The 24,256-nt window shown below is 42.5% G+C and overlaps 1 protein-coding gene across 1 annotated transcript in view; it reads left to right on the forward strand.

The window, feature by feature from the left end:
* The first annotated feature begins 140 nt into the window (after positions 1 to 140).
* The window catches only part of UBE2E3 (ubiquitin conjugating enzyme E2 E3), a 57,448-nt gene continuing 33,332 nt past the window's right edge, over positions 141 to 24,256 (forward strand). The window contains exons 1-3 of the mRNA XM_064451743.1: positions 141 to 416; positions 1,646 to 1,848; positions 4,017 to 4,067. Of these exons, the coding sequence (XP_064307813.1) occupies positions 1,655 to 1,848; positions 4,017 to 4,067 (245 nt within the window). The 5' untranslated portion in view covers positions 141 to 416; positions 1,646 to 1,654. The remainder of the gene's footprint in view (positions 417 to 1,645; positions 1,849 to 4,016; positions 4,068 to 24,256) is intronic.

Here is a 24,256-nt window from a genome sequence, read left to right on the forward strand (position 1 = left end):
CCGCTCCCCTCCCCCCGCTCGCCGGGAGCTCCGCCGGCGGCGGCCGCGGGCGGGGGCGGGCGGCCGGAGGCGGCCGGAGGAGGAGGCCGGCGCCCCGTCCTCCGTCCCCCGCCCCCCCCCCCGCCGGCGCGCTCCCGCCCGCCGCCCCCCGCCCCGGCCCCCCGGCCCGCCGCGGGAGCCCGCGCCGCAGAGCGGGGCCCGCCAGCGCCACCCGCCGGCCGTGGGGCCGCACCGCGCCTCCCCCCGTCCCCCCCTGCTCCGGCTCTCAATGTTCCACACTGCCCGGCCACAGAGCCGCCGCCGCCGCCGTATAGCCCCCCGGCCGCCTCCGTCCCCTCCTCGGGCGCCGCGGGCCCGGCCCGGCCCCCCGCCATCCCGCCCCTCCGACCCAGCAGCGGGACAGGACGCCGGCGAAGGTAAGGGAGAGGCGGGCGAGGCGGCTGCCGCGGCGGCTGGGCGAGCGCGGTGGGGGGAGGCGGGGAGGAGGCGGGGGGGCTGGTAGAGGAGCTTTGTTCTTGTTTTCGGCGCTCGCTGCCTGGCGGCGGCCGGGGGCGCGGAGCCGGCCCGAGTTCACGCCTCACTTGGTGCACACGCACGGTGCGGTGCGGTGCGGGGCCGGGCGAGCCGCCGCCGCCCGCCGCGCCGAGCCGAGCCCAGCCGAGCCGAGCCCAGCCGCGCCGAGCCCAGCCGCGCCGCGCCGGGCTCTCCCCACAAAGCGCGGCCGGGCGGCCGCCTCCAGCCCTGCCGCAGCTCCCCGCCGCGCTCCTCCTCGGCCCCCCCCGGCCGCCGGGGCAGCCCCCTCCTCCCCCCGCCCCGGTCGGCGGAAAAATGTCGGTCTGCCTGGTGGAGCTGCGCGGGGAGCGGCGGCGGGGAGAGCCGTGCAGAAGGTGCAGTTTGAATTATGCTTCTTCCCCCTCCGGCAGCTCGGTGGTGGCCAAATGCAGTTCTCGCTGCTGGCCATGTAAATAACCGGGGCTGCTGCTGCTGCCCCAGTTGCTTTAAATGCATCTTGGGGTTTTTCCCTTTTTTTTAAAAAAAAAAAAAAGACCAATACAAAAAAACCCCAACAACAAGAAGAAGCCCCTCGTTCCCCCCTCCCTCCCCAGCCCAGCCCTTTAAATGCGCAGAGCAAGTGTACGTTTCCATCTGAAATCAACCCAAGTGTTATTGGCAATATATTTTCTCAGAGAGAGGGGGAGAGGGGGGATCTGGCGTTTGGACCCAATAAACTGCTCTGCTCCAGTGTAAATATTTACAGGGCATTAGTGACTTTTTAAAAAACATTTTCAGTGAGGTCTGTTATTTACAATGTGTCATAAGTTATTAATGTTCATTGCCTAAGTACCCTGCTAAATGTGTCTCATGCCTTAGAACGAAGTCGACAATTGGCATATTGTTTAAAGTATGAAAAAAATGCAAGTGGGTTTAAAAATTGGAAATACCTGTATTTTCAGAAGTGTAAATATTGCTTCGCAGCTGTCAAACTGCAGCCCTTGTGGATGAGGCAAAGAAGTATATTTTGGTTAATTTTACGGTGAAACAGAGTTGTCACCAATTCAGGCATTCTCTGGAACTTGGGGAACGGCAAGAGGGAGTCCTGCCTGTTGTATTAACTCTGCTTCTTTCCTTCTCCTTCCCCAAAAAGTTCCCCACGATGTCCAGTGATAGGCAGAGGTCAGACGATGAAAGTCCAAGTACCAGCAGCGGTAGTTCAGATGCCGATCAGAGGGATCCACCTGCACCTGAACCCGAAGAGCAAGAAGAGCGAAAACCCTCTGCCACGCAGCAGAAGAAGAACACCAAACTATCCAGCAAAACTACTGCTAAGCTATCTACGAGTGCTAAAAGGTAAAGGGGACAGTGAAGCATTCTGTAGTATTTTTGCAAAGTATTTTGAGTCGTGGTGCTTGCATTGCACTTTTCAAGGCAGAGGGGTTCTTCTTGTAAAGATACATGGAAAAGAGTGAGGTACTGGCTTCTGTAGTACAGGAGCCTGCCAGGTGGTATCTTTGTTAATCCGAGTTTTATTGGGCTAATAATTACACATACTTGTCATATGTCTTTTGAAGAGTTGTTTGAGAACTCGGTAACTTCAGGGGGGCCGGGGGTGGGGTGGGGGCACCTAAATACATTTCGTATTTGTAAAAATGCAAGAGAGAATGTCAGCTTCGGCTATCTTTTTCAGTTAGGTTACCATGCCTGATTGGTAGAGGGTGGAGTCCTCCTGGTGTATTTTATTGTGGTCTGTAGGCTGATGACAAGCCATGCTCTTAAATTAAAGAAGTGCAAAACCCCAGTGGCTTCTGTGGGCCTTATGACTACCCCTCCATGTCAGTGCACGGGAGAGCCTTACGCACCTTGAAGTAATGGGTTCATTCTGTGGTTCTTTCAGAAGAAACTTAGGCAAGTTTTCTCCCTTAGGATCTGCAGATTCAAACCATGGGGTTCTACAGGTAGCCTTTACTTTCCAATATCAAAATCTTCAGAAACTTTGTTTAGTTATCTTTTGCATTTTTATTTGCACATAAGGTTACTGGCAGTCCATATCTTGAGACATGAACTCTGATAATTTTCTGTAAGTTCAGCTGAGTGAAATAAGCAAGCTTTAAATCCCTTGATTCCAGTGGTCTTGGGAGAAGAAACATAACTTTCCAGTCCTTCCCCTGGAGTTGCTTTTCTTTACAAATGTTTACAAATATCCTGTAGCAAGAAAAGCGGTAGAGTAGCTGTAGTAGCTTCAAGTTCCGCCTATTCAGCGTGAATACTGTAGTTCTAACTTTTAGGAATGGTTTAGTGATTTTGTGTTGGACTCAAATTCAGTATATACTTTTTGAAATGTATTAAAATTGCTGCAGAATATGACTGGGTGGCTTTGATGACTTCTGAGCTCGTTAAAGAAACCCTTTGAAATGAGGCTGGCTAAAGAAAGAAAAGTTCTGGAACTACTATGTAGGCTTTGTCATTTGTTATTACCTACCTTTTTTGGAAAGCCTGAGATGCAGGCTTTCGAGTCTGAGTTGTCCCCTCCTGACTTTACTTCACTTAATTGTTGCAAGTCTAATTCCATACATCTCAAATAGTTCAGCAGTCTGGCTGAACTTATTGGTACTAGTGCAAGGGCGTGCAGAGCAGTTTCTGTTAGCTCCTATTTTAACACTTGCTATTTACATGAAATTCATGATCTTGCTTGCATCAGTTCTTTTCTGAAGAGAAGCCTTACTTGATACTTTTAAGAGGAATTTACCATGCATCTTTTGAAATTACACCTCTTATGTGCCTGAATAAACTACTAAATTGACAAAAAGTTTTTGGTGTTCCCCTTCTGGATCTTAACACCTTGGGAATGGTTATAATAGCGTAAAGCTAAGCACAGATTATTTCAAGTTATTATATCACTTTTTATCACGGAAATACAGCTACTGTATAAGGCTGGGGGAGGAAAGGCAGCAGAAGGTATAGAGAGAAGCAAAGTTGATCCAGAGAGATTATTCCAGTGACAGAGTCAGCCTGGCAGATCTGCAAATCCACTTCTTAAACACACTGCAAAGTACTAGGTAAAATATTGTGAAAAGAGTGTGTCTGCTGCCAGCACCGTTCACTTCTTCAGCCTCAGTCACAGGTCTGTAGCGCTGGTTTAAAGTCATTGTCAAATTTGCCTGTGCAGCCCCCCCCCTTGCCTCATTTGCATATTAGCTTGAAAAGAAAATCTCCCTGGTAAAAAGTGCTCAGATGTGAAAAAGAGTTACTTTTCTGAATACTTGTGGGAAATTTCTACCCAGCTCAGCTGTAAGTGTGCTGTTTACACACAGCGTGGAGCAGGAAAAAAGCTGCAAAGTTTCTCAGCTGTGGGATTTGGGTTATGCCTCTGAGAACAAAGAGGAAGCAGCCATGTTAGCATTACTGAAGGCAAAGCCAATCTTGCATTTAACTGCATGGTGGTAGAGGGCAGTGTAATTCCCTGATTTATTCTATAGACTATCTCAAATGCTTTGTGTCTGTTCTCATTTCACCAACAGAATCCAGAAGGAGCTAGCTGAAATAACCCTTGATCCTCCTCCTAACTGCAGGTATGTAACGGCTTCTTAAATTGTGGACGGTGGTAGGAGATTAATGTGCTCAGACTAACAAACGGGAAACTTAGTGTTTATGACCGGAGACTGCTAGACAAAAATTGCATACAGCAGATTGAACAAGCACAGGGAATGTTTGATATTGAAGTTTGCTATTTTGTCTGCATGTTGGAGGCGTAGTCAGGGTGATTGATGTACATAGTAAAGCGTATTCAGTTTGTTTTTCGTAGCTGGTCACTGCCTTTGTGAAACGTTGATTATATGAACTTCAAAATACTCTGAAGCTTTCAACTTCATGTCTGCATGTAGTTTGAACTGGCTTTTTGAGTGCCAGGTTTATAGAGTTATCACTTCATTCTGAAGTAAAAGTAAAAAACCATATGTGATTTTTTTATATGCTTTCTCTTAGCGTGTTTCTTAACAGTTAGATAAGCTGAAGCATTGCCTCTAAATTTCTGTGTCTGTTGGTCAAAGTTATAGTCTCTCGATAGAGAATATTTTTAAGGAAGTTCCCAACTTGGGAGGCACTTCTGTTAGGTTTTAGAAAATGAAATTGTAAGCTTGGAAGATTGAGTGATTTAGTCTGAGATAAAGTGACGGTAACTGGAGCACTTGATCTGTAGGGAAGTTAAATAGTAGCATAGCTAGCTAATTTCTTTAGATCTTTTGCATGTTTTCCTTTTGTTTAAAGGATGCATAAAAATTCTCATTAGCTGTGAGCATCCAGTGTTCAGATTTGCAGTAAAGCTACATTTAAATAATGTTGCTTTCATTTGATGCATCTCAGTAAGATTTCTGACTGCAAGGTATCTTCAGATTAATAGCTCATGTGTAACAGCGAGCCTTGTACGTGTTTAAAATAATGCTGTAAGTGCTTTCTGATTTTATGTTGGAATTGTTTGGCTTTCTGAATAGTTGGAAAGGTTTGGTGCAGGTCTTGTGAATTCAGTAGAATGTGAGTTGTTCCCACAGTCTGACTAGTCTGTGAGAGCAGGGACGGACCAGAGCTGCATTTTACTGAATTTGTGGTGAAGGTGTCTTACCCTGTGGACTGTGCTGTCGATTGCCTGTGGCAGTCTGATGTGTTTGCATGCGGGGTCGGTGACTGTCCCTCTTTGATAGAGACACGTTCTGTCAAGAGAGCAAATGTCTGTTGGGCTTGGGCTTGGTTTTTTCTTTTTTTTTTTTTCTTTTGGGGGGGTGGGTGGTGTTTTAATTTTGTTTTGCTTTTAAATAAGTGTTTTAAAGAACTTTTAATAAATCACTGGGATCTAGTTGTGTGTTGGTCACGCACTTTATACTTGGACCCTCAAAGGGGGCATGGTAGGAGAGAAAGAACTGAAATGAAATGGAACACCAACACTTTGCCTTATAGTTTCTAAAAAGATAATTGCAGCTGTTTTGGCTACAGCAAGTTACAGCTTGGCTTTTACAAAGAGAAGCCTTCTGCCTTGCAGTCTCCAATACCCTCTGATACTTAGCTCCTTGGGAAAGCATGTTCCTCTCTTATTAGCACAAGAGTAATGCAGAGGGTTTTTCTTGTGGCTGGTGCTACCAGATGCCCAGGAATGCTGTTGAGAATGATGAAAACCTTCAATGTGCCTAAAATTATTCAAGTTTCTCTCCTACAGAGCGTAGGGGAAAAGATTATTTTTTTTGCAAGTGAGGAAGTCAGTGCTTCTGTTCCCATAAGTATTTTTTAAGTGGAATTTAAGCCTTTTACTCAACTGCAACTGTATGATGAGTGCATTTTTACTTTTTACAAAATAAAAAATATTCACAAGAGATGTTGTTTTCTGTAACGGAAATTCTGAGTTTTCAGGATGAACAGTTTGAACAGAGTTTCAGTGCCCAATGGGTTACTGTTACATTGGAACTGACTTGTTAGGAGGAGCCTTTCTGGTACCAGGAGGTGAATGCAGCTGTGTGTTAGGCGCAGAGCAGTTGAAGCTTTTAACATGCTTTCTCATAGGGTGTAGTAGCACAGATTAGGAAACAGACTGACACAGCAGGCATATGACACCTCTTCATTGCTCGTCACACAACAAGCTATGTATTACATTCCTTGTAAAACAGAAAGAATTTGTAAAAAAATTTAAAAGCCTGTATAACTTGGGCTTATTCTCATGTGCTTTAAAAACAAAAACCCTTGTATCATAAGTTCTCCCAAGGAGATTTCTTCATGCAGAATTGTTTCACCTCCAGTTTTAGAGCACACCCTTATCATTTGCAGTCCACACGTTGCAGGCTTCACAAGAATACAACTCCCAACCGATGCTCTTGGGCATTGATGGTCCTCCTGGCTACTCAGTTACATAAGTGATAAAAAACTTAGCAGTTTTTTAAATATGGTAATGGCACATATAAAACATTAAATGTTTCTTTAACAGGATACAGTACAAATATTGAAGAGTAGGTTGAACTCTCCCATATCGTGTTAAACACTGATGGCTGCTGCCACTTCTCACCTGCTGGTGTAACTGCACGTGGAATCTCTCCGTTGGAGTGCTCTGAGGCTGATTTAGCTACTTTAAAATGACGCCGACTGGTTGCACTGTGATTCTCATGCAAAAGAGGTGTTGGTTTCCTCAGCAGTCGAATCTCCCACAGTCACATCTATTGCTATAACATCTGTTTTATAAAAATGCCAGAGCCCCAGGAGAGCCCCGTTCCTGGGTGTGCTGAGCAGGCCTGGGCTGCACATTAACTTCTATTTTAGGCACAGGGATAACAGAATGGCAGGCACAGTAAAAATATCTAAATAGCAATTTTTTGCTTGCTTGTCTCAACATTAGAGATTGATTTCTGATTCTGCTAATGGACAACGAACTGTTAGAAAAATCGTGTTGTCATGTTTGTGAGCAGTGAACATGAACTGCATCCTGGGGGTACCAAGTGTAAAATGTAGTATCTTTATGCAGATAGCTTTCCTCTTTAACATAAAATAATACTCTAAATTCCAGTGATTTTGATGTGATTTCCAAGCGAGTTAGAACATTAAAAACAATAAAATTAGATTTAGTCTTAAGCCACTGAAAGAGGTTGGAGGGAAATTAAGTACTGCTTTCTCCTCATGTTTTCTCCTGTCCAACAGAAGAGCCTGAAACAAGTCAGTTACTGTCCAACACGCACCGTAGCACTAGAACAGATAGGTAAACTGAGGACACAGGTATCTGGTCCTGTTTTTTCTTGCTTTTGCTAGCTTAACTCAAAGCCGTGCTACTTGGTGCAGTGTGCTGTATTTAATTTCTTTTGTGCTTTTAATAGCATAAAGCAAAGCTAAAAAGGTCTTGGCCCTTTTGCTCCTAGGCAGCTCAATTTCAAACCACGGCCAGGTGCTTATCCATACTTCAAGGTATGGAAGTGTGCCAAACCCCACCATTATACATTCTCAGGAAAATGCTGCAAAGAACTTGCACATAATGCATGGTAAATCTGGGCTGCAGAGATGCTCTTAAGTAGGTTTGACATATCTGGAATAACTATTTTCAGTTCATGGCATAAAACTGTTTAGATCAGAGGTCACTGCTCTGTAGTTAAGGTTATATCTGAGGCTGCTGTCCTGACCTGCCCAAGTTGGAGGCTGCAGCTCAGGTGGAGCCGGGCTCATTGTACTTCCTGGATTTTAGGGCTGGCACAAGTGAGGCCATTCCCAGGGGTGCTGTGATTTATAGCAGCTTCCTTTAGCTGTTCCTGCCTGCCCTGCTGATCCACAATAGAAAAATATGTACTGCCTGTCTTCTCTCCTCACTCCTTCTCATTTCCATTCCAGAATTAATCATTGTTCATCTTCATGGGAAAGTTTTTGAAGTTCGACTCAGTATTAAGTAAATTTAGTAACACCCGTGCCAGCTTAGTTTATAGTTTACAACCCATTTTACAACAAAACCAGTTTGGTATAAACTTTGTAGGAAATGAAAGCAAACACCAAAATCAGTGTATCCACTCAGAGCTTAATTCATACGGTTTAAAAAGAGGTGAGTTACGATACTGCATCTTTCCCATGCAAGTGGGAGAATTTAATGGGAGAATTTAAGCATTTTATAGTCTGTTCTGTCAGTTGGCTTTCATCTCTTCTCTTTGTTCAATTAAAGATCAGACATCTGAAAGCAAGTGGGGAAAAAAAAAGAAAGGCCAGACAAAACACGTGCCTTAGAGCACTGGTCAGAGAGACAACTTTCCTCTTTTGTGGCTGATGGGAAATGGGAATTCTTACCAAGGGAGAGCTGCTTGGATCGTCCCAAAGGCACCCTGCTCCATCTCATCCTCTAGCTAGTAAATGCCTGACCTGATGGGTCTGTTGAAAAGATTTTCCTTAATAGAGATTACTATCTTGATTACTGTTTGTTTCCAGGCCTTGTGTGCTAATATACACTGATGTGATTTCTTGAGCAATACTACAAAAGGTAGCAGTTGATGATTTTGCTGTTTGTAGCCTCTCCTAGGCTTGCAAGTAGGTTGATAATTTATGTGTAGGTCATTTTAAAATTACTTATTTTAAAATAACAATCCAAAGTATGTGTACTGAGCACAATGGGAGCAAGACATGTAGGGGTTTTGTTTTAATACAGGATTCTTCGGCTTCCGAAGGACTGCATTTGTCCCTTTCATTACTGCCACATCTTGGGCTAATTCTATGCTGCAGAGCTCTGCCAACCCAACCCCACAGTCTGGAGTCTGACACAAAGAAAAATGCCTGCAAAAGCCTGGCAGACGAATGCTATTACTCGTTTAGTTATGGACCCATGAATCCAGATGTTGGTAACTGTCTCACTGTGGTTATTACCCCATCAGTGGGGAAGCATTGCAGTATGTATTTAAAGCAATATTGTGAAGGTATTCTTCAGACCAGCAATTTAAGCTCTTTCAATTGAGCTGTCTGAAACAATGAGGAGCAATGAACAATTGTGCTGGTGGTGCAGGCTCTTCCACGTGCAGAGGTAGTGCTGGATTTGAGCTAACGCAACCTTGTGTTAGCGAGGAAGGTGCCACAGCTAAGCTGGTAGAAGCCTTCCTTTTGTTAACGTACTCTATCTACAGTAAGGTTATAGGCAAATGTTTACTCTGCAAACAGTTGTGCCTGTTGAAGATGTTACTGCACAGCTGTGGTTTGCTCCAGTTCTGCCATGGAGGTGACTGCTCCAGTCAGTAAGTGAAGCACATTCATGTGATTGCTCCATAGTGCTCCCCGGGGCGGCGGGGGGGGGGGGGGGGAAAGTCATCCAAGTTTGCTTAAACAGTTTAAATAGGTGATTCAAACTAACTCTGCTGGATTTTTCCTCCCTCCCTTCAGAGTAGGCATTGTTCACACACAGCATTTTGTCAGACACACCAGGATATGAATAAGTCAATCCATTCCTTTGTCTCTCAAATGTAATAAGTTTCCATCTTTCCTTTGTCAGAGCCAGGCGTTAGTTCTGTTGCTTTTTTGAAATCAGTAGGAGGAAGAATATTTTGAATGCAGACAAATATCAGGCCCCTATACAGTAGCACAAATGTGTGCCCAAGTCTTCACTTACTATTTTTTTTTCTCCCAATCAAGCTGTGGACTTCTCAGATTAATGGCAGTCCCCCAGTTTTGTGTTTGTTCTGTTAATTTCTTATTGGGCAAACATCTTCATATTGCTAAATATTGAGTCTCACTGAGGAAAAAAAGATGTCAGTTTTGCTTGTTGTCACCTCTACAGTGAAACCCCCAACTGTGAACACTAAACAGTTCCTTACTGAAGGAGGAGTTGATTAAGGTATGTAAGAGACAGTATATTAGAAGTATGTGCAGAAATGCCTGTGCTGAAGCTGAGTGAGCAAAGTTTAAAAAACATCATCCAAACTCTACTTGATAATGTGTCTTCTGATAGTTACATTATACTTTTTATTGCCTCGCCCTGCCCAGCACTTTCTCACCACCAGGTGAAATAAATGCCTGCTGCAAGAAAAGAAAGCTGAAGTTTGCAGGACAGTTCTGAGAACATAAACCCACATGATTATTTCTAACACTTCCTTCCCTTTACAGAAGTTTGCAGTTGCAGTTACAAAAATACAGTGAAGAGGGTTCACAACTCCTGTAAGCACATATTTAAAGTAGCTCTCGAATATTGAAATAGTACTTCTTAGTATTGTCCAGCTCTGAACATAGTCCTGCAGTTCCTTCTGACACAATTCCTTCCTTGTTAGTTGCTGGACGTAAACCAGTGGCTCGCCGTGATTTAAAGGTATGTTTATCTAGTGATAGCCTTGATTTATCTAGAGTTATTTCTACTAAGTGTTTTCTTCTATTCTCTTTCTTCCCTCCCTCTTTCTTACCAGAAGAGTATCGTCTACGTCAGAATAGGAAGGAGTGGTATAATTTAGCACAGCAATCTGAAGTCTGGTATTTTTGTATTTCTGTCCATTTGTAGTAACAGTCTGATTCTGCCATCTTTACATGTGCAGAGTGGCTTTTACCTTATTTGCCAGTAGTCAGTGAAAGTGCTTAAGGAGTAGGGATGAAACAAATTTAGAAAGGCATTTCAGTAAAACATTTAAGTGTTAAGTAGAGCTCAAGTGCACTGTTATTTAACATGCTCTTATTAAAAAATGCAACAGTGGAAGACTGTAATTCCTGAATGTTTTGAATTGTGAGAATATTTAAATTACTTTCTTTTCAGCTGAGAGTAGATGACAGTTCCACTAACTCAAAATGCCTCAAGTTTTGTTTTTTTTTTTCCCTGTGCTAGTATTGACCTCTTGCAAGCTATAAACCAAGGTTTTTTACCAACCCCCCCACAGTGCATTTGTCATGCAAGTAATCTCAGTGGCATAATTAAGACAGGGTTATGCAACACAAATCAACATCTACTCACAGGAGTAAGTTTTCTTGCCTACAGATTTGCAGGCTAGGCACTTGTGTACGCAGTGTCCACAGTGCTGTCGTACATGCTCTTAAATGTCTGTGTGTTAGTCAAAAGGTCCTATAAATCTTTTACCAGTTTTCATTAGCATTACTGTCAAAATGAAAAAAAAAAAAAAACATGGCTGCCTACCTACTCTAGAGTTGTAGAAATAATTCGAACACTTTTCACTCAGCAACTGGTGTTAGAGAACTGACCCTCATAATGTCCAAGTTTTATCTGGGAACAATAGAAGAGCTTAACCCAGACCAGTGTGTTAAACAATTGTTTAAGCTTTGTTGTGTAAAAATTTGTAAAAACCACAAAGTGATGTGTTCTTAGACTTAAGGACAAATCTGCTCTCCAAATATCTATTTGTATAACTGTACAAAAGCCCTTCAGGCTCTGATTAAAATATGCCATGTAGATATATGTATCTCTATTTCTTTTTACACTCAAACTGTGCCTTGCTCACCACTGCCAGCCTGTCATATTTAGTTTGTGATAAATGGTATGTATGGCAAGGTCCTGGCACGCTGAACGCTTCCCCATCAAACTGATTTGTCTGTATGTATCAGTTGCTCTTCTTTGATTTGATCTATACTTTTACAGGCTTGGGACATCTAATTTTAATTCAAATTAACAAAGTGCAAATAAAAGAGAATCATCTAAACTACATTAAGTCCTTCATTTAAAATGAGTTGACTGCTTCATATAAAACTGATATGTGGAGATTTCCTGGAGCTGGTGTAACTAGGATTTGCATAGATGTGGAACATTTCGAAACAGGTAATACAGACATCATGAAAAACACCTTGAGCATGTTTTCTGAGTTCAGGGCTAAGTAGGCAGGAGCAAGGATATCCAGCTGCCATCTAGGACAGGAGCGTGCATACGATTAAGCTAGCCAGGAACTATGCTGTAACTTTAAATCGATGCCTGCGTTTGAGCCAGTAACTGCTAGGGATAAACGAATCCTAGCGTGCTTGCATTAATTTGGATTAATTTTCCCTGTGCAGAGAGTGCACTACACTTAGCTAGTTCAGAATTTTTATAGCATTTACTGTAAAACAGACTGGCCAGATCTTTTAGGAACTCTGATACAGATTTAGTTGACAAGTGTGGAAACTACTGTTTAAACATTACCTTCAGAAACAAATGAGGGAAGAGATCAAACACCGGGGTGACCTGTAGTTACCAGTGAGTCACTTTCAGGTTGGAAGGATTTGTAAAGAGGGTCTGTAGAGGACCATCCTGCGGTCATTAGTAATTGATGTTTTCATTATTGAGGTAGGCACTGGACTAGAGCATATAAATATTGCATTTGCAGGTAACAGCAGGGAGGAAAGGGTTGTAGGCACATTGGAGGATGGGACTAGAATGCAAAGTGATGTGGGCAAGTATAGGAAGTGACCTTAAAAATAGCATGTAATTTAATAATGAGAACTGCAAGGCACAGCACTTTAGTAGGCTTAATCAGCTGCACAAATCCATGGGGAAAAAAAGACTGGATGAGGAGCCGTTCTTCAGAAATGATGTAGCCATTCTGAGCATCATGTGCTTTTCAGGAATCAACAATATGAGGCCACAGCAAGATAAATAAATAGAACAGCAGTCACAATAGGGGGATGTATCTAAAAAAAGAAAAAAAAAGTGTTGGAGATGTGGTATATAAAGCCATCCCATTCAGTTCAGCACTAGTACGGGCCAGCTGGAGAAGTACCTTATCCAGTTTGAAGCACAACGCTGCAAAGTGCCGTGGGCTAGCTGGAAATAATACAAGATGGAGGAAAGAAATAATGAATAATCTGTGGATATAGAAGAAAGTTGCTGCAAAGGAAATACGGCAGTTGTTGCTAGTCCTGTCTGGTGGTTATGGAGAGCAACTTAAATTGCCATAATGAAGACCTAATTTAGATGTGAGCAGTACCTAGCTATGAAGACAGTATGCGTAAGGAGGTGGTGGGTCTGCATCACCAGAGGTTTTTAAGAACAAAGTTGAGACAAATGACTAGCAGGAGCAGTTTAGATACAGTTGATTCTATCTTAAACCAGGAAATGGACTAAGGGACCTCTTGAGACCAGTTTGACCAAGCTCATCTGTGACATTGGACTTAAATGACAGTGTTAAAGGAAAGCTCATCAGGAAGTGATTTTCCCCTTGGTTAAAAACTGTATTTTAATCAGGGTTTTTTAGTATAATCATCCTGGAAAATATACAGGTTCTGTGATTTCAAGCAGCAACAGCAGTTATTAAAAAAGTCACTGGAAGTGCACAGTTTTTGTCCTTGTTGTCAATAAAAAAAGCAAATGTCTAGTGATTTTTCTACTGGTTTATTTTTTTTCCCCTCCCGTTTTGGCTTCGTTTTAATTTTGGGTCCAATCCTACTTTCCTTGCACAAAGTTGTCATGCTCTGCTAACTAGAAATAACCTAGGTGCATGTCATAAATTCTCTAAAGGTCTATCACCTCTGTGAGAAACTACTAGAACTGATTGTGCAGTACATCTTGATTTTTGATACTTTGTGTTCTGTGCTTGGATTCTCTGCTTTTGTTCTACAGGCACATAAGTACCTCTAACACTGACATAAAAAAAAAACCAAGGGACAGTTTTTTCCCTGCTTCATAGAGGCTGTTTGCAGTAGATATGCAAGCCCTAATGTATCTGTGCACAACGGCCCAAATGGATCCAAGCACATCAGACAACAGTTGTATAGCGTACTGCCCCTGACCACGGATCCTATCTCTAAGCACCCTCTGGAGTCAGGGCTCAGAAGATTGTAGTGAAAATGTAGGCAGCCTGGCAGGTTTCCCGCTGATGAGTTAATGCTGCTATAAACTTCAGTAGTTCCTCTCTGAGGCATGCAGAAGGGTGCAGGCGCTGGGAAGGTAGCCAACGAAGGCAAAGAGCAGACGGCAAAGCTAAAGGCCAGCCTCAAGGGTTCACAACACAATTGACTTTGAGTTGGGTTCCTCCCCTGCCAGAAACCCTTCATGTAGCTTCAGTGGCAGGGCTGGAAATCAGTAGGCAAATTAAGGTAGCATTCAGTGCAAAGCCAGCCTGGCTTGTGGATGCTTGATTAGCATAGCTTGAGCAAAGGGAGCCCTGCCCAGCACTCGAGCCACACCATGACTGGATTAGCAGTATAAGGTGCTGCAGAAAGCTGGGGGTTCTCAGTCATGCCGGGTCAGTTCATTGAGCTTGAAGCTGCGGTGAGGCAGTTTAGGTTTGAACTCAGGTTATCACTTCACTCTGAAGCCTAGACATGGAAGTCATCAAGATATTGAAGGCAGAGTAAATCAGGAGAGCATCAGCAGGTCAGATTCCATGGGACGAATGGAAAACAAATGGCAAAGAGAAACATTGGTGTTTTCCTTTCTGTAAGGGAAGATTAGCAGCAGAAAGCTGTTTTTGTCTGCAATTTAAGTAAAGCATTTAGACTGTAAATGCATTGAGCAGAGTGAGTTTGGGGGACAAAAAAGGGGTTTCAATAGATTAGTATGCAATAAGAGATATGTTCAGCCGATAGTGATTCATGCTGTGAAGCCACCGCTATTGTGGCAGACAACGGACAGCCAGATTCCTCCCTGCACGCAGGCACCTTTTCTAACAAAGGACTTGTCTCCGGTGCAGTCACTGCCTGAGGTATGCTTGTACTTCAGCTTCTTTCCTTCCCCCTGGTATCTCAACAACAGAGACCTCATCCAGGCTGGAGGATCCACAGGACAAGCGAAGTGGTGCTGGGATGGTTAGTTGACATTGAGCTCTGTGTTATCATTGTACATCGGTACTCGTCCTAACTTGTTCATAAATACCCAGGGCACATCTGTATCTACTTCATTAACATCGATGGCAGAATCTGTAGTAGGACATCGCAGCTGTAATAGGATATTACAGATTTGGAGCCATCTACCTCAACAGACACCTTAAGGGCCCAGTGAACCAAACCCATTATGCCAAAGACCAGTTTTGCGTTTAGAGTTTCGGACTTCAATATCTTGGGGGGAAAAAAAAAGGGTTTAGTTTTAATTTCTAGCCTATGAAGGTAAAGCAAAGAGAACCTTAAAAGACTAAAATCAACTTGTAATGAGCGCTGTAACAAACACTATATTCCTGTGATTTAAGTTACACGGCACAACCCACTGCATATTAAGCATAGTCTGAGTGATTAAACAAACTTCTTATGCAAAAGTTAGAAATACTGTACAACCTGAAATTCTACCGGCATGATTAACCAGTAATTAAATCTGAGAAGGGTGATCTTCATATGATAAACTATTTGAAGCACTGTCTGTGGCTGCAAAAGTGTTTTCTTGTCTGGAGCGGATATTTTGTATGATACCCATATAAATTTTATACAGCCAGGTAGTGCCTAGCTCCACGTTCCTCCACAGAGTTCTGGGATTGCTGGGGTAGTGTGAAGAGTTGAAATAACAACCTGGCTACCTCATTTTCTGAGTTTGGTTTGCCTTTTTTTATATATATATATATATATATATATTAAAGTAACTGAAAGCCAGAATTACAGCCGGTGTGCTTATTTATACCAGAGCAAACACACCATAACTCATTTGCTTTAAAAAAGAAACAAGGTACTAAAGTAAAAGGGACATCACCAAAATAGAGCAGTAACAGAGCAGTGATTTGTTTAATAATATACAGCACCAAACTTTAATAGATCAATACATGGAGAAATCAATTACTTTCTAGATTCTCTGAGAACAAATACGGTGAAAGCATTTTCTTTAAAGTATTTTGGTTGACTGTTTATTTTCTATGGTAATACTGCAGGCTAGCATTATTTCAAGTCTTTGTTTTTTGTTTAGCCTGCTTGGGTTTTTTGTCTTAGGAATAGAAGAAACAACATAATTTCTGATCGGTTAGACAGCAAGCTAACAGTAGCGGTTGTCGATACTAAAACAGCTATTGTAGGCTGAGCACTGTGTGGTTCTAGATATAAAGGGCATTCTGGGCAAAGTTCCCATACAACGACAAGTGTGCCTTACTAGAAATTACTGATGGTGGGGTCAGGGATAGAGGAAGTAGAGGGATGTGAGCTGTACTAATCAGATTAATGGTTTGTTATCACTTTTATTTTCTTCCTGAACAGAAAGCAAGCTCTGTAAGAATGTGCCTTCAGTTAGTCTTCAGTAATTCTGATCTGGGGAGAAGGGACTGGGAGCTGTTGTTTCCTGTGGATTGCACTTGTTTGTCTTCTGTGTGATTCTTCTATGCTTTACATACAATGTATAAATAAAGCTCGAAATAATTATTTGCTAAAGGTCTAATAAATTTTATTTGGCCTGGCATTGTGCAACAGTGATCCTTACTGCTTTCTGTAGCATTTTAATGGAGGTGAAAAGGAGGAGCGGGTTCTGCAAGTTGATGCCAGGGTATAGAAGCACCTGTGAGATGTTTTGAGCTTTTTCTGTGGAAACATGAGTTTATAGCACTGAAGCTGGAGCTACCAAATACATAAGCTGTTTTCAGTAATAGATTCTTTGAAATGGTATTAGAATGTTGAGTTAAAAGCGTTGCTACTTTAGGCACTATCCATTGGGGAATTGTTGGCTGGAGAGATGGAGAAGGTTTCTTCTGCTTTGGCTAACCTTCTTCACCTTTAGTCTTCTGCCCCTTCAGACACAACCAGTGAGAAATCACATTACTTTTGGCTTGTCAATGCAGTTATCAGGTGTTTTCATATTCTTCTCGAAGTTCCTTTCTATACCTTTCCTAAGGGTAATTGGTGGTCACAACAAACTATCTCTTTTTTGGGTTCTGAAGGGTTTCTGGCTCAGTGCTTTGTTTCAGGCAGTGGGTGCAAGAGGCCCTGCAGAGCGTATCGGTGCTGGGCCCTGCACCAGCCACGTCCCAGTCTCTGTGGCCAGGAGTGTCACTGTGCTCCAGCCTAATTCAAATGCTGGGGAAGCTGATGCAAAATTTTATATATTTTTTTAAATCTGCACAGTAGCACCTTCTGCTTCGCTTGGGGTGAGGTTAATTTTGTACCTTGTACGCTCATATCTGGATTGGCCCTTGATGAGAAAAGTTGAAGCATGTGAAGGATTGAGATAGGCGGGGCGGGGAGTCATGCAGAATGGGTCAAGCATGTTTGCTGGCTGCTTCTGTTAGGTGATGACTAGTGAAACAGTTACGTGCTGACATTTTATTAGAAAATTTCAAATTCCCCAGCTCCTTATCCCATTTAAGCATGAGGGAGAATTCTGTAGTCTGAGGCAGACAAAGCTTTGCTAGCCTAGAGATCGTAAGCCAAAATTAATCTGTCCTTGCAAATACCTAGGCTGTACGTATCATTGGAAGAATAAATCTTTGAACTTGGGACCCAGCTTTCTGGATTTCTTGCCTGCCTGGTTCACGTGGCAGTGGGCACATCGCATCATTGAGCACCCTGGTACAGCGCTGCTGACTGAAGTAGCCTGAGTCCTGGCAGGGTGGTGGGGCTGTGTGCTGGCAGGGCGATCCTCTCTAACGCATGCTTGTACCTTCCGCTGCCTGCTCAAATACAGGATTGTGCCATTCAGTGAATGAATGTGACTCCTCATCCTGCTGGATGCTGTTTAGGCCATTTGCATCGCCTCTGAATTGCTCTGTGTGCTGCTCTGCAGTGTTAGCTGAGGAGCAGGCCGTGCTTGATATTTGTGCTGTAAATGGCTACTGCCTACTTTTCGCTTGGCCAGGACTGTAAGACTCAGCTGTGCTTGCATTCTTTTTGTTTTTGAACATGAGAGTAAGGAGACAGGGGTGACAGCGTACCTCTTCCTACACCTGATATAAGCTGGATACCTCCCTTCTAAAATCCTCCATCCAGGCTGGGCAACTTTCCAGTAAAGGTGATGCGCGCCCACCAATGAGATAGCAGCTAGTTTCAGGCAGAAGTGTCCCAGATTTGTTAACTTTGAAAGACCCATTGACTTTTGAAGTCTGAAGGAAAAAAATGGCAGCACTGGATTGTGCGGTAAGCAGTTCATGCAGTGCGCTGAATGTTATTTCTGAAAGTAATTCTGTTGATCTTTTTCTGAAGTTGGTTGCTGATCACAAAACAGAGGGGTCAGTTCTGGGTAGTTTTGCAGTAGCAGTCATTAGCAATGAATGCTTGACAAGCAGCGCCTGTGAGATGCTGTGCTCCAGGTGCTTGTGCTTTCCATATGCATCATCTCTGTTCGGTACAAAGTCAGCTGGCAGAGTGCAAAGCACCATGAGTCATTCTGGCACTGCTGGAGTGTATAACTACAGTCTCTAAGCTAGGTGCAAGCCAAACCCTGGCTTTTATCCGGTCTGTATGCAGAACAGGAGAGAGAAACACACCTTTGCGCTCTTCTGTCCTAGAGCGGGTATATAAACTGCAGTATCTTGGGTGCTGTTTGAAATTGCACCAGCTGCACGTGGTCCCAAGAGGCTGAAACCTCCTGTTCAGAGCAAACATGTTTCTGGGGTGCCCCAGCTCTGCTCCAGAGCCAGCAGCGTGGCGCCAGTCAAGGCAACCTCTCTTTCCCAGCAAGGAACAGCGTTGGCCCAGTGTGCTAATGGTGTAGATATGCTCTGCTTGTGGCGTGACTCAAAATGACTGTGCTAATGGGTATTGTGCCTCTCAATCTTGTCAGGTAGTAGTTTCTCTGATTTTTTTTTTTTTTTTCTGGCCTCTAAAGTTTTAGTGTTGGAGTCTGGATCACCACTGGAATATGAATTTGGGGAAAAAACTCTTCCTAAGTGAAGTTTGAAAGACAGAAGCTTTACTATGAAACCTTTCTGTTCTACTTTTTGGTATCTGCAATAATTTGTTCCCGGTATTATTAATTCTTCCGGCAGGTGGAGTTAATTTATTTGTGTATTAGTCTTCATGCTTCTGGATGAATTATAGATTTAATTATGGTCCAGGTGCTCAGAGCTTTGCTGTTCTTCTAAATGTGAAATATAAAGAAAAAATAAGTCTGAGTAATTTTTTGGCTTGTTGAACAAATGTAAACATCAGGAAACTGTGCCAGGGTATAAATAAGGAAAAGATTTACTTTGCAGAGAATGTTATTATCTACTCCAGAGTATTCTACTTGGTGGGGAGGATTAGTGCTCTGCATTATACTGGGACACACCTTTTTACAGCTACTACTCTATGCAGCAGAAGATTAAAAACTTTTACCTATAATTCCTTGTATTTTCAGACGAAGTTTCTTTTGCAATTACAACTAATTATTAGAGGCCAAAGGTTGAATGGAGTTAACATAGTTGTAACAAGAAACACTCCCTGATTCCCTGGTAGGTGTAAATAAACTACCTACTACTTGTAGTATTCCTCTTCATCTGTGTCAGTCAGTCTTTTCTTTTCTGCCTGGCACAGTTATTTTCACAGTCCTTGAATGTTCTCGTACTGCAGAGGTGCTTACTTGTGTTCGTTTGTTTCTTGTCCTAAAACAGTTTTCCATCCCTTAATTCCCTTAATTTCTAGGAAAATTTACTTTTTGGATCACATTTAATTCCATGATTATTTAAAAATTAAATAGTAATGAAAATTACAATTTCCTCTTTTCATAACTGGCTGCGCACAGTCAGGCTGGAATACAAAATCCGTGAAAAAATCTTCTTTAACTGAGATGTCATAGGATATTTGGGCAAGGGGCAAGTGTATGAGTTATCTTAATTAGCTGGGAATTACTTCTTTTCACTCCTTTTGTTTCTACCTTTTTAACGACTGCCTTTCTGATTTGTGGCCCTGAGTCAGAAAAAGCACACCATACCTAACTCGTGTGTGTGTGTGCGTGCGCACAATAGTACGAAATTTTCAGATGAAGATCCACTGATTTATTCTCGCAGTTGTCCTCCTATGCTCTTTTTCAATTGGGGGGTCTGAAAAATTTCTATCGTGATTTCATTTTTCTTCTTGGGGCTGCATAGCAGCTACCTTGAGGAGTCCGCTGTTCCTCAGGCATAACAGATTTGATGCATCTACTGAGGAAGCAGCCAAATGTCCATGTTCTGACCTCATCCTTAAGCTTTTTAATTTCCTTTACTGACACTTAATGAAGTTACTATCACAGCCATTATAGATAATTTTCTAAAAGTAGATTATGTAATTATTACAGTTTCTTGTACTGTGTTTAGTACGAAGTCAGGTATTGGTGCTGATTCTTCATTTTGGCCAAGTACGGCAATGCCAGTTTGCTCTGGTTGTTAGATATTAATTGTGTGTTGGGCATTTGAGATGAGATGGGTGAGGAGTTTGTTTTGGGGAAATCCGTGTGTTTTAGAACACCTTGATATTTTTATTTGAGATAAGAAGTAAGGTTAACTTGAACGGACCCTTTCTTAATATCTCTGTATTTTCCCCTTTTTCTTTGATGCTCAGTGCAAGCGATCATTTCCAGAAGTTTTGCTGGCATCACTGGGCTCTATTCTGGGTCATTGGTATTGATGTTATGAAGAGGTGCACAACTGTCTTCTTGATATCACTGGTGCTAGTGGGCCTAAAAGTGGATTCTTAACATTTTTTTAAGCTCTCTTGATTCCCTGCAACTTTCGGTTACGGAAGTTCTTTATTTCAATACATCTTTAATGTGGTTAAGTTTATAAAAGGATGAGGAAGTAAATTCTTCATAGGGATTTTCCTACTACAAAGCCTAAATTTAGCTTCTCTTTTATATAAGTGTAATTTTAGATCATGAACTACCTACACTTTGTGGGATGTTAGTGAATGAATGGACTGGGGGATGACAATGTATAGGTTTTCAAGTCCTTTACTTGAGAAGGAAATGCAATTGATGTCAGCGTGTTAATTTGATGGAGTGCATTTATAGGAGGCTTTACATAGCTGTTGGGTGTTAACTTAAAACTGTGTCTTCATTTGGTACATTTGTTCGTTTGCTGTGTCCTCAGGTTATTTAATAAAACATGCAGTGAAACACTAGAAAAGCTCCTGGACTTTCTCTTCCAAACGGCTATTGCTGGCAGTGTTAAGGTTCTTCATGCCTTAAACAGCACAGTCATTCTTCTTTACAGTAATAGTGTGACTCTGAAGAGTGAGTTACTCTTCATGTTGTACTATGTCTTATTTTAAAACTGAATTATATAGATCGGGGCTTTTCCCAGTTTTGGAAGTCAAATCAAGTGCACTGTAATTTCCGGAGATAAGAATGCTACTGTATAAAATCCTTATTAGTATAAAAATTATGCAGAGAAACAATTCAAGACAGTGCCACACACTACTCAGATTCCCATTGTTTCTAATACCAACAGCCTTTGTGGGCTTCACATGTGTATTTTTGTGTCTGGTTGTATATAACTGCTTACAGTGGTGCAGTGCATTAAACAAGGTTGGCTTTGCACCACTGAATTGTAATCAGTCCGATCTCAGTAATACTCCTAAATCTTGGTTCGCTGTAAGCATGCTGTAGATGCTTCCTGTTTAGCGCTCAGGAACTCTTTCCTTGGAAATTGTGTGCCTTTTTAAATGTGTCATGGCTCAATTATCACATTCGGTTTGGGCTGCCAAAATAACCATATATATATTGTCTAGCAAGTGACAGCCTGGGCCTTTATCTCCTCCTGGCTGTTTGCCAGCTGTTTAATTGCAGCCCTGTGTTTGCTGTGTGTCACATCTTATGGTGGTCTATTATACCCAGCTAAAACAATATTTTGAAAATGTTTCAAATGTAAACTAATTCTGTGAGACTTCACGTCCTGTTATTTACATGATCTGCTGAGGATGTAATGTAGGTCATTTTTCCCCCAACAAATATGAACATTTGTACCTCTGATCATCTCTAGAATTTCCAGGACAGAGAGAAGACAAGATGGGGACACAAAAATGCTATCTCGTCCCCTTGAAAGATGTAATTAAAACTGTACACCTTTCATTTCATTTTTCATCTTTAGTTTCTGAGGCATTTTAAAAGCCAAATATTCTCTTTGTTCTGCCCTTTAGAAAAGAGCAAGCATACAGAAAGTGAGCTGAGATCTCAACAGGAGTAGCAAAGCCTATGGGCCATATTTCTGCTCAAACAACTACTTTGGGTGAAGACAACATTGGGCTTTAAGTGAATGGTGTCTTAGAGAGGCAGAGAATGATGCAGGTGCTGTACGCCACACATTCAGTTTGGCAGCCGCCTGCTTTCCATCAGGAAAGGCTTAAGGGCTCATGTTACTCATGGCAGAGCTGAACTACTGATTTGTGTCCTACAGCCCCACACTGCCTGGGGGATGGAGCCATGCAGTGTCAAACCAGGATATCAGAGGGCTAAGCACTCCACAGTGCTTAAGTGTGCGGGGAATCCTTGGACTAAGTATGGATCCAGTTTTCCCTGCTCCTCTCTGTACAGCTGTTAATCTCTTGCTCACCCTCTCTCTGAAGAGCGTATGTCTTGGAGAGTTTCAGCTCCTGTGCGAGATTCCTATCTGGTGCAAACTGCTTCAGCATTGAAAGCAATGAATGTACACTAGCTAACATTCTTGGCTATGTAGATTTCTTGGCAGAAACTTTGCTTTTCCACTGCTTAAAGAAGAAATCAGGATTTGCTCTATTGCTTGTTTAATAAGAAGAATGAAGAATAACTGTTTAACAAGAAAGACATGATAAAAGTCTTGGGAAACAGCTTTGCAATTTTAGGTCAGAGGAATGCAGAGCAGAAGAGAGCTTAAGAAAGATCCCATTTTTGTGCAAAATACCAGATTTATAATTAAGTAGTAAGTGTTGGCTTTTTAAAAAGGAAAGAAAAAGATAGCCTGTAGGCAGGATTAGATCTACAGAATTTTTTCTTCTTAATTGGAGGGGAAAAGATCCCATGTAACTAAAGCCTTCTAGCACACTGGAAGAGGTTTCATATTAAAATGGGCTTTTTTAAAAGGAAGTAAAGTTGTTAGTGTGCTCTTAAACCTGCTCTCTGAAAAGTGTAATATTGTGTGTAATATACTAGAGTGTGTGCGCGCGCATGGTTTTTCTGGTTAATCTGCTAGGAGAGTTCTGGTAAGTAACCCTCCCCCACAGCTTTTTCAGAAGCTGACCTGTTTAAGTAGTGTTACGAAGTGAGTATTAAAAGATATTTAGCAGAGAGTTGTGCATATATGGGGCAGCTGGAGTGTGAGTGTTTGTGGCAGTTCTGCTGTGCTGTCACTGCGTGTCTTTTCAGGAAATGCATCAAAACAGACCCTAGCATCACTTTGTTGTACCAGGATCTACATAATTCCTGTAGTTTACAATGTGACCAGTCGAAATCTAGTGTCAAAAAAAGGCCATGCTTGAGTTTCTGCTTGACTAAACTCTTCCCTGTTCCATTAAGCTTTTGTGTAAGTGCTGTATTTAGTGTATTTTGCATGTGAGTATATATCCCGAATCCCATTACTTTCTAGTGAGTCTGAAGGCATCATCAACCAAGTTTTGTCGTATACAGATAAAGGGGGTGCTGAGAGGTAGCCTGACAGAAATCCTTACTGTCTACGTGCCGCCTGGTTTGATAAGGCGGGTGTGCATGTGTGCCATCGACATGGAGACTTCAGGCAGCCCCTGACGTAGATTTTTACGTGATTTGTTAAGAAGTTGTTATCACCCAGTAATAGATACCATCTAATTGAAAACAATTGCTTACTTGTTAGACATGTTCACTGCAAATTAATGGTGGCCTTGGGGAAGTGTTTCTTTACCATTCAAGGTCTTCAGGTAGCCCCGTGGTTAGAGACAAGGAAGTTATATCCCAGCAAGACTTACACAAAGCCCAGAGCTGGCAAAGCAATGCCGCCACTTACTCGTCACAGATGAATGTTCCATATCTGCTTGACAAAGTTTATATGAAGGAGTACAAGGTCAGGACAGGTCACAAGAATGCACAGCCCACATGCCACTACAGGCTAATGGAGCCCTGCATGTTGAAATAATGAAGTATTGATCAAATGCAGAAAACTGGGGGAATGCAGGATGTGCAGCAGAGCAGGGTGAGAGCAGGTTCCTGTGCAGCAGTTGCTGTGGTACGGTTGAAAGGTGCGGTATGGTGTAGCCAAAATACAGAACTGTCATGAGCCCGTGGCCTTTGGAGTGGGTGTGAACCGGCTGCAGTACTGGTGTTGAGGGGTTTGCTTGGCTTCCTATGCACCAGGCTCTGCTTTCTCTTGCAAGTCCTGTTACATGTGCTGCCTTTATTCTCAGTTTCTGACTTTTCGCATCTTGTCCCTCCCTCTCCCACCTTCACAGCTGTGAAGTGAAAATAATTGGGGCTGAACACTGGCTTTTTCGGAGGAATATTTGTTGTATATCTGTAGTTACTTTCTACGGGATTTCAAAAAAATGAAAATCCTCCAGGAACATGCAGCGTGTTCAG

Source organism: Phalacrocorax carbo, chromosome 5 (assembly GCF_963921805.1).
Source record: "Phalacrocorax carbo chromosome 5, bPhaCar2.1, whole genome shotgun sequence".
Classification (NCBI taxonomy): domain Eukaryota; kingdom Metazoa; phylum Chordata; class Aves; order Suliformes; family Phalacrocoracidae; genus Phalacrocorax; species Phalacrocorax carbo.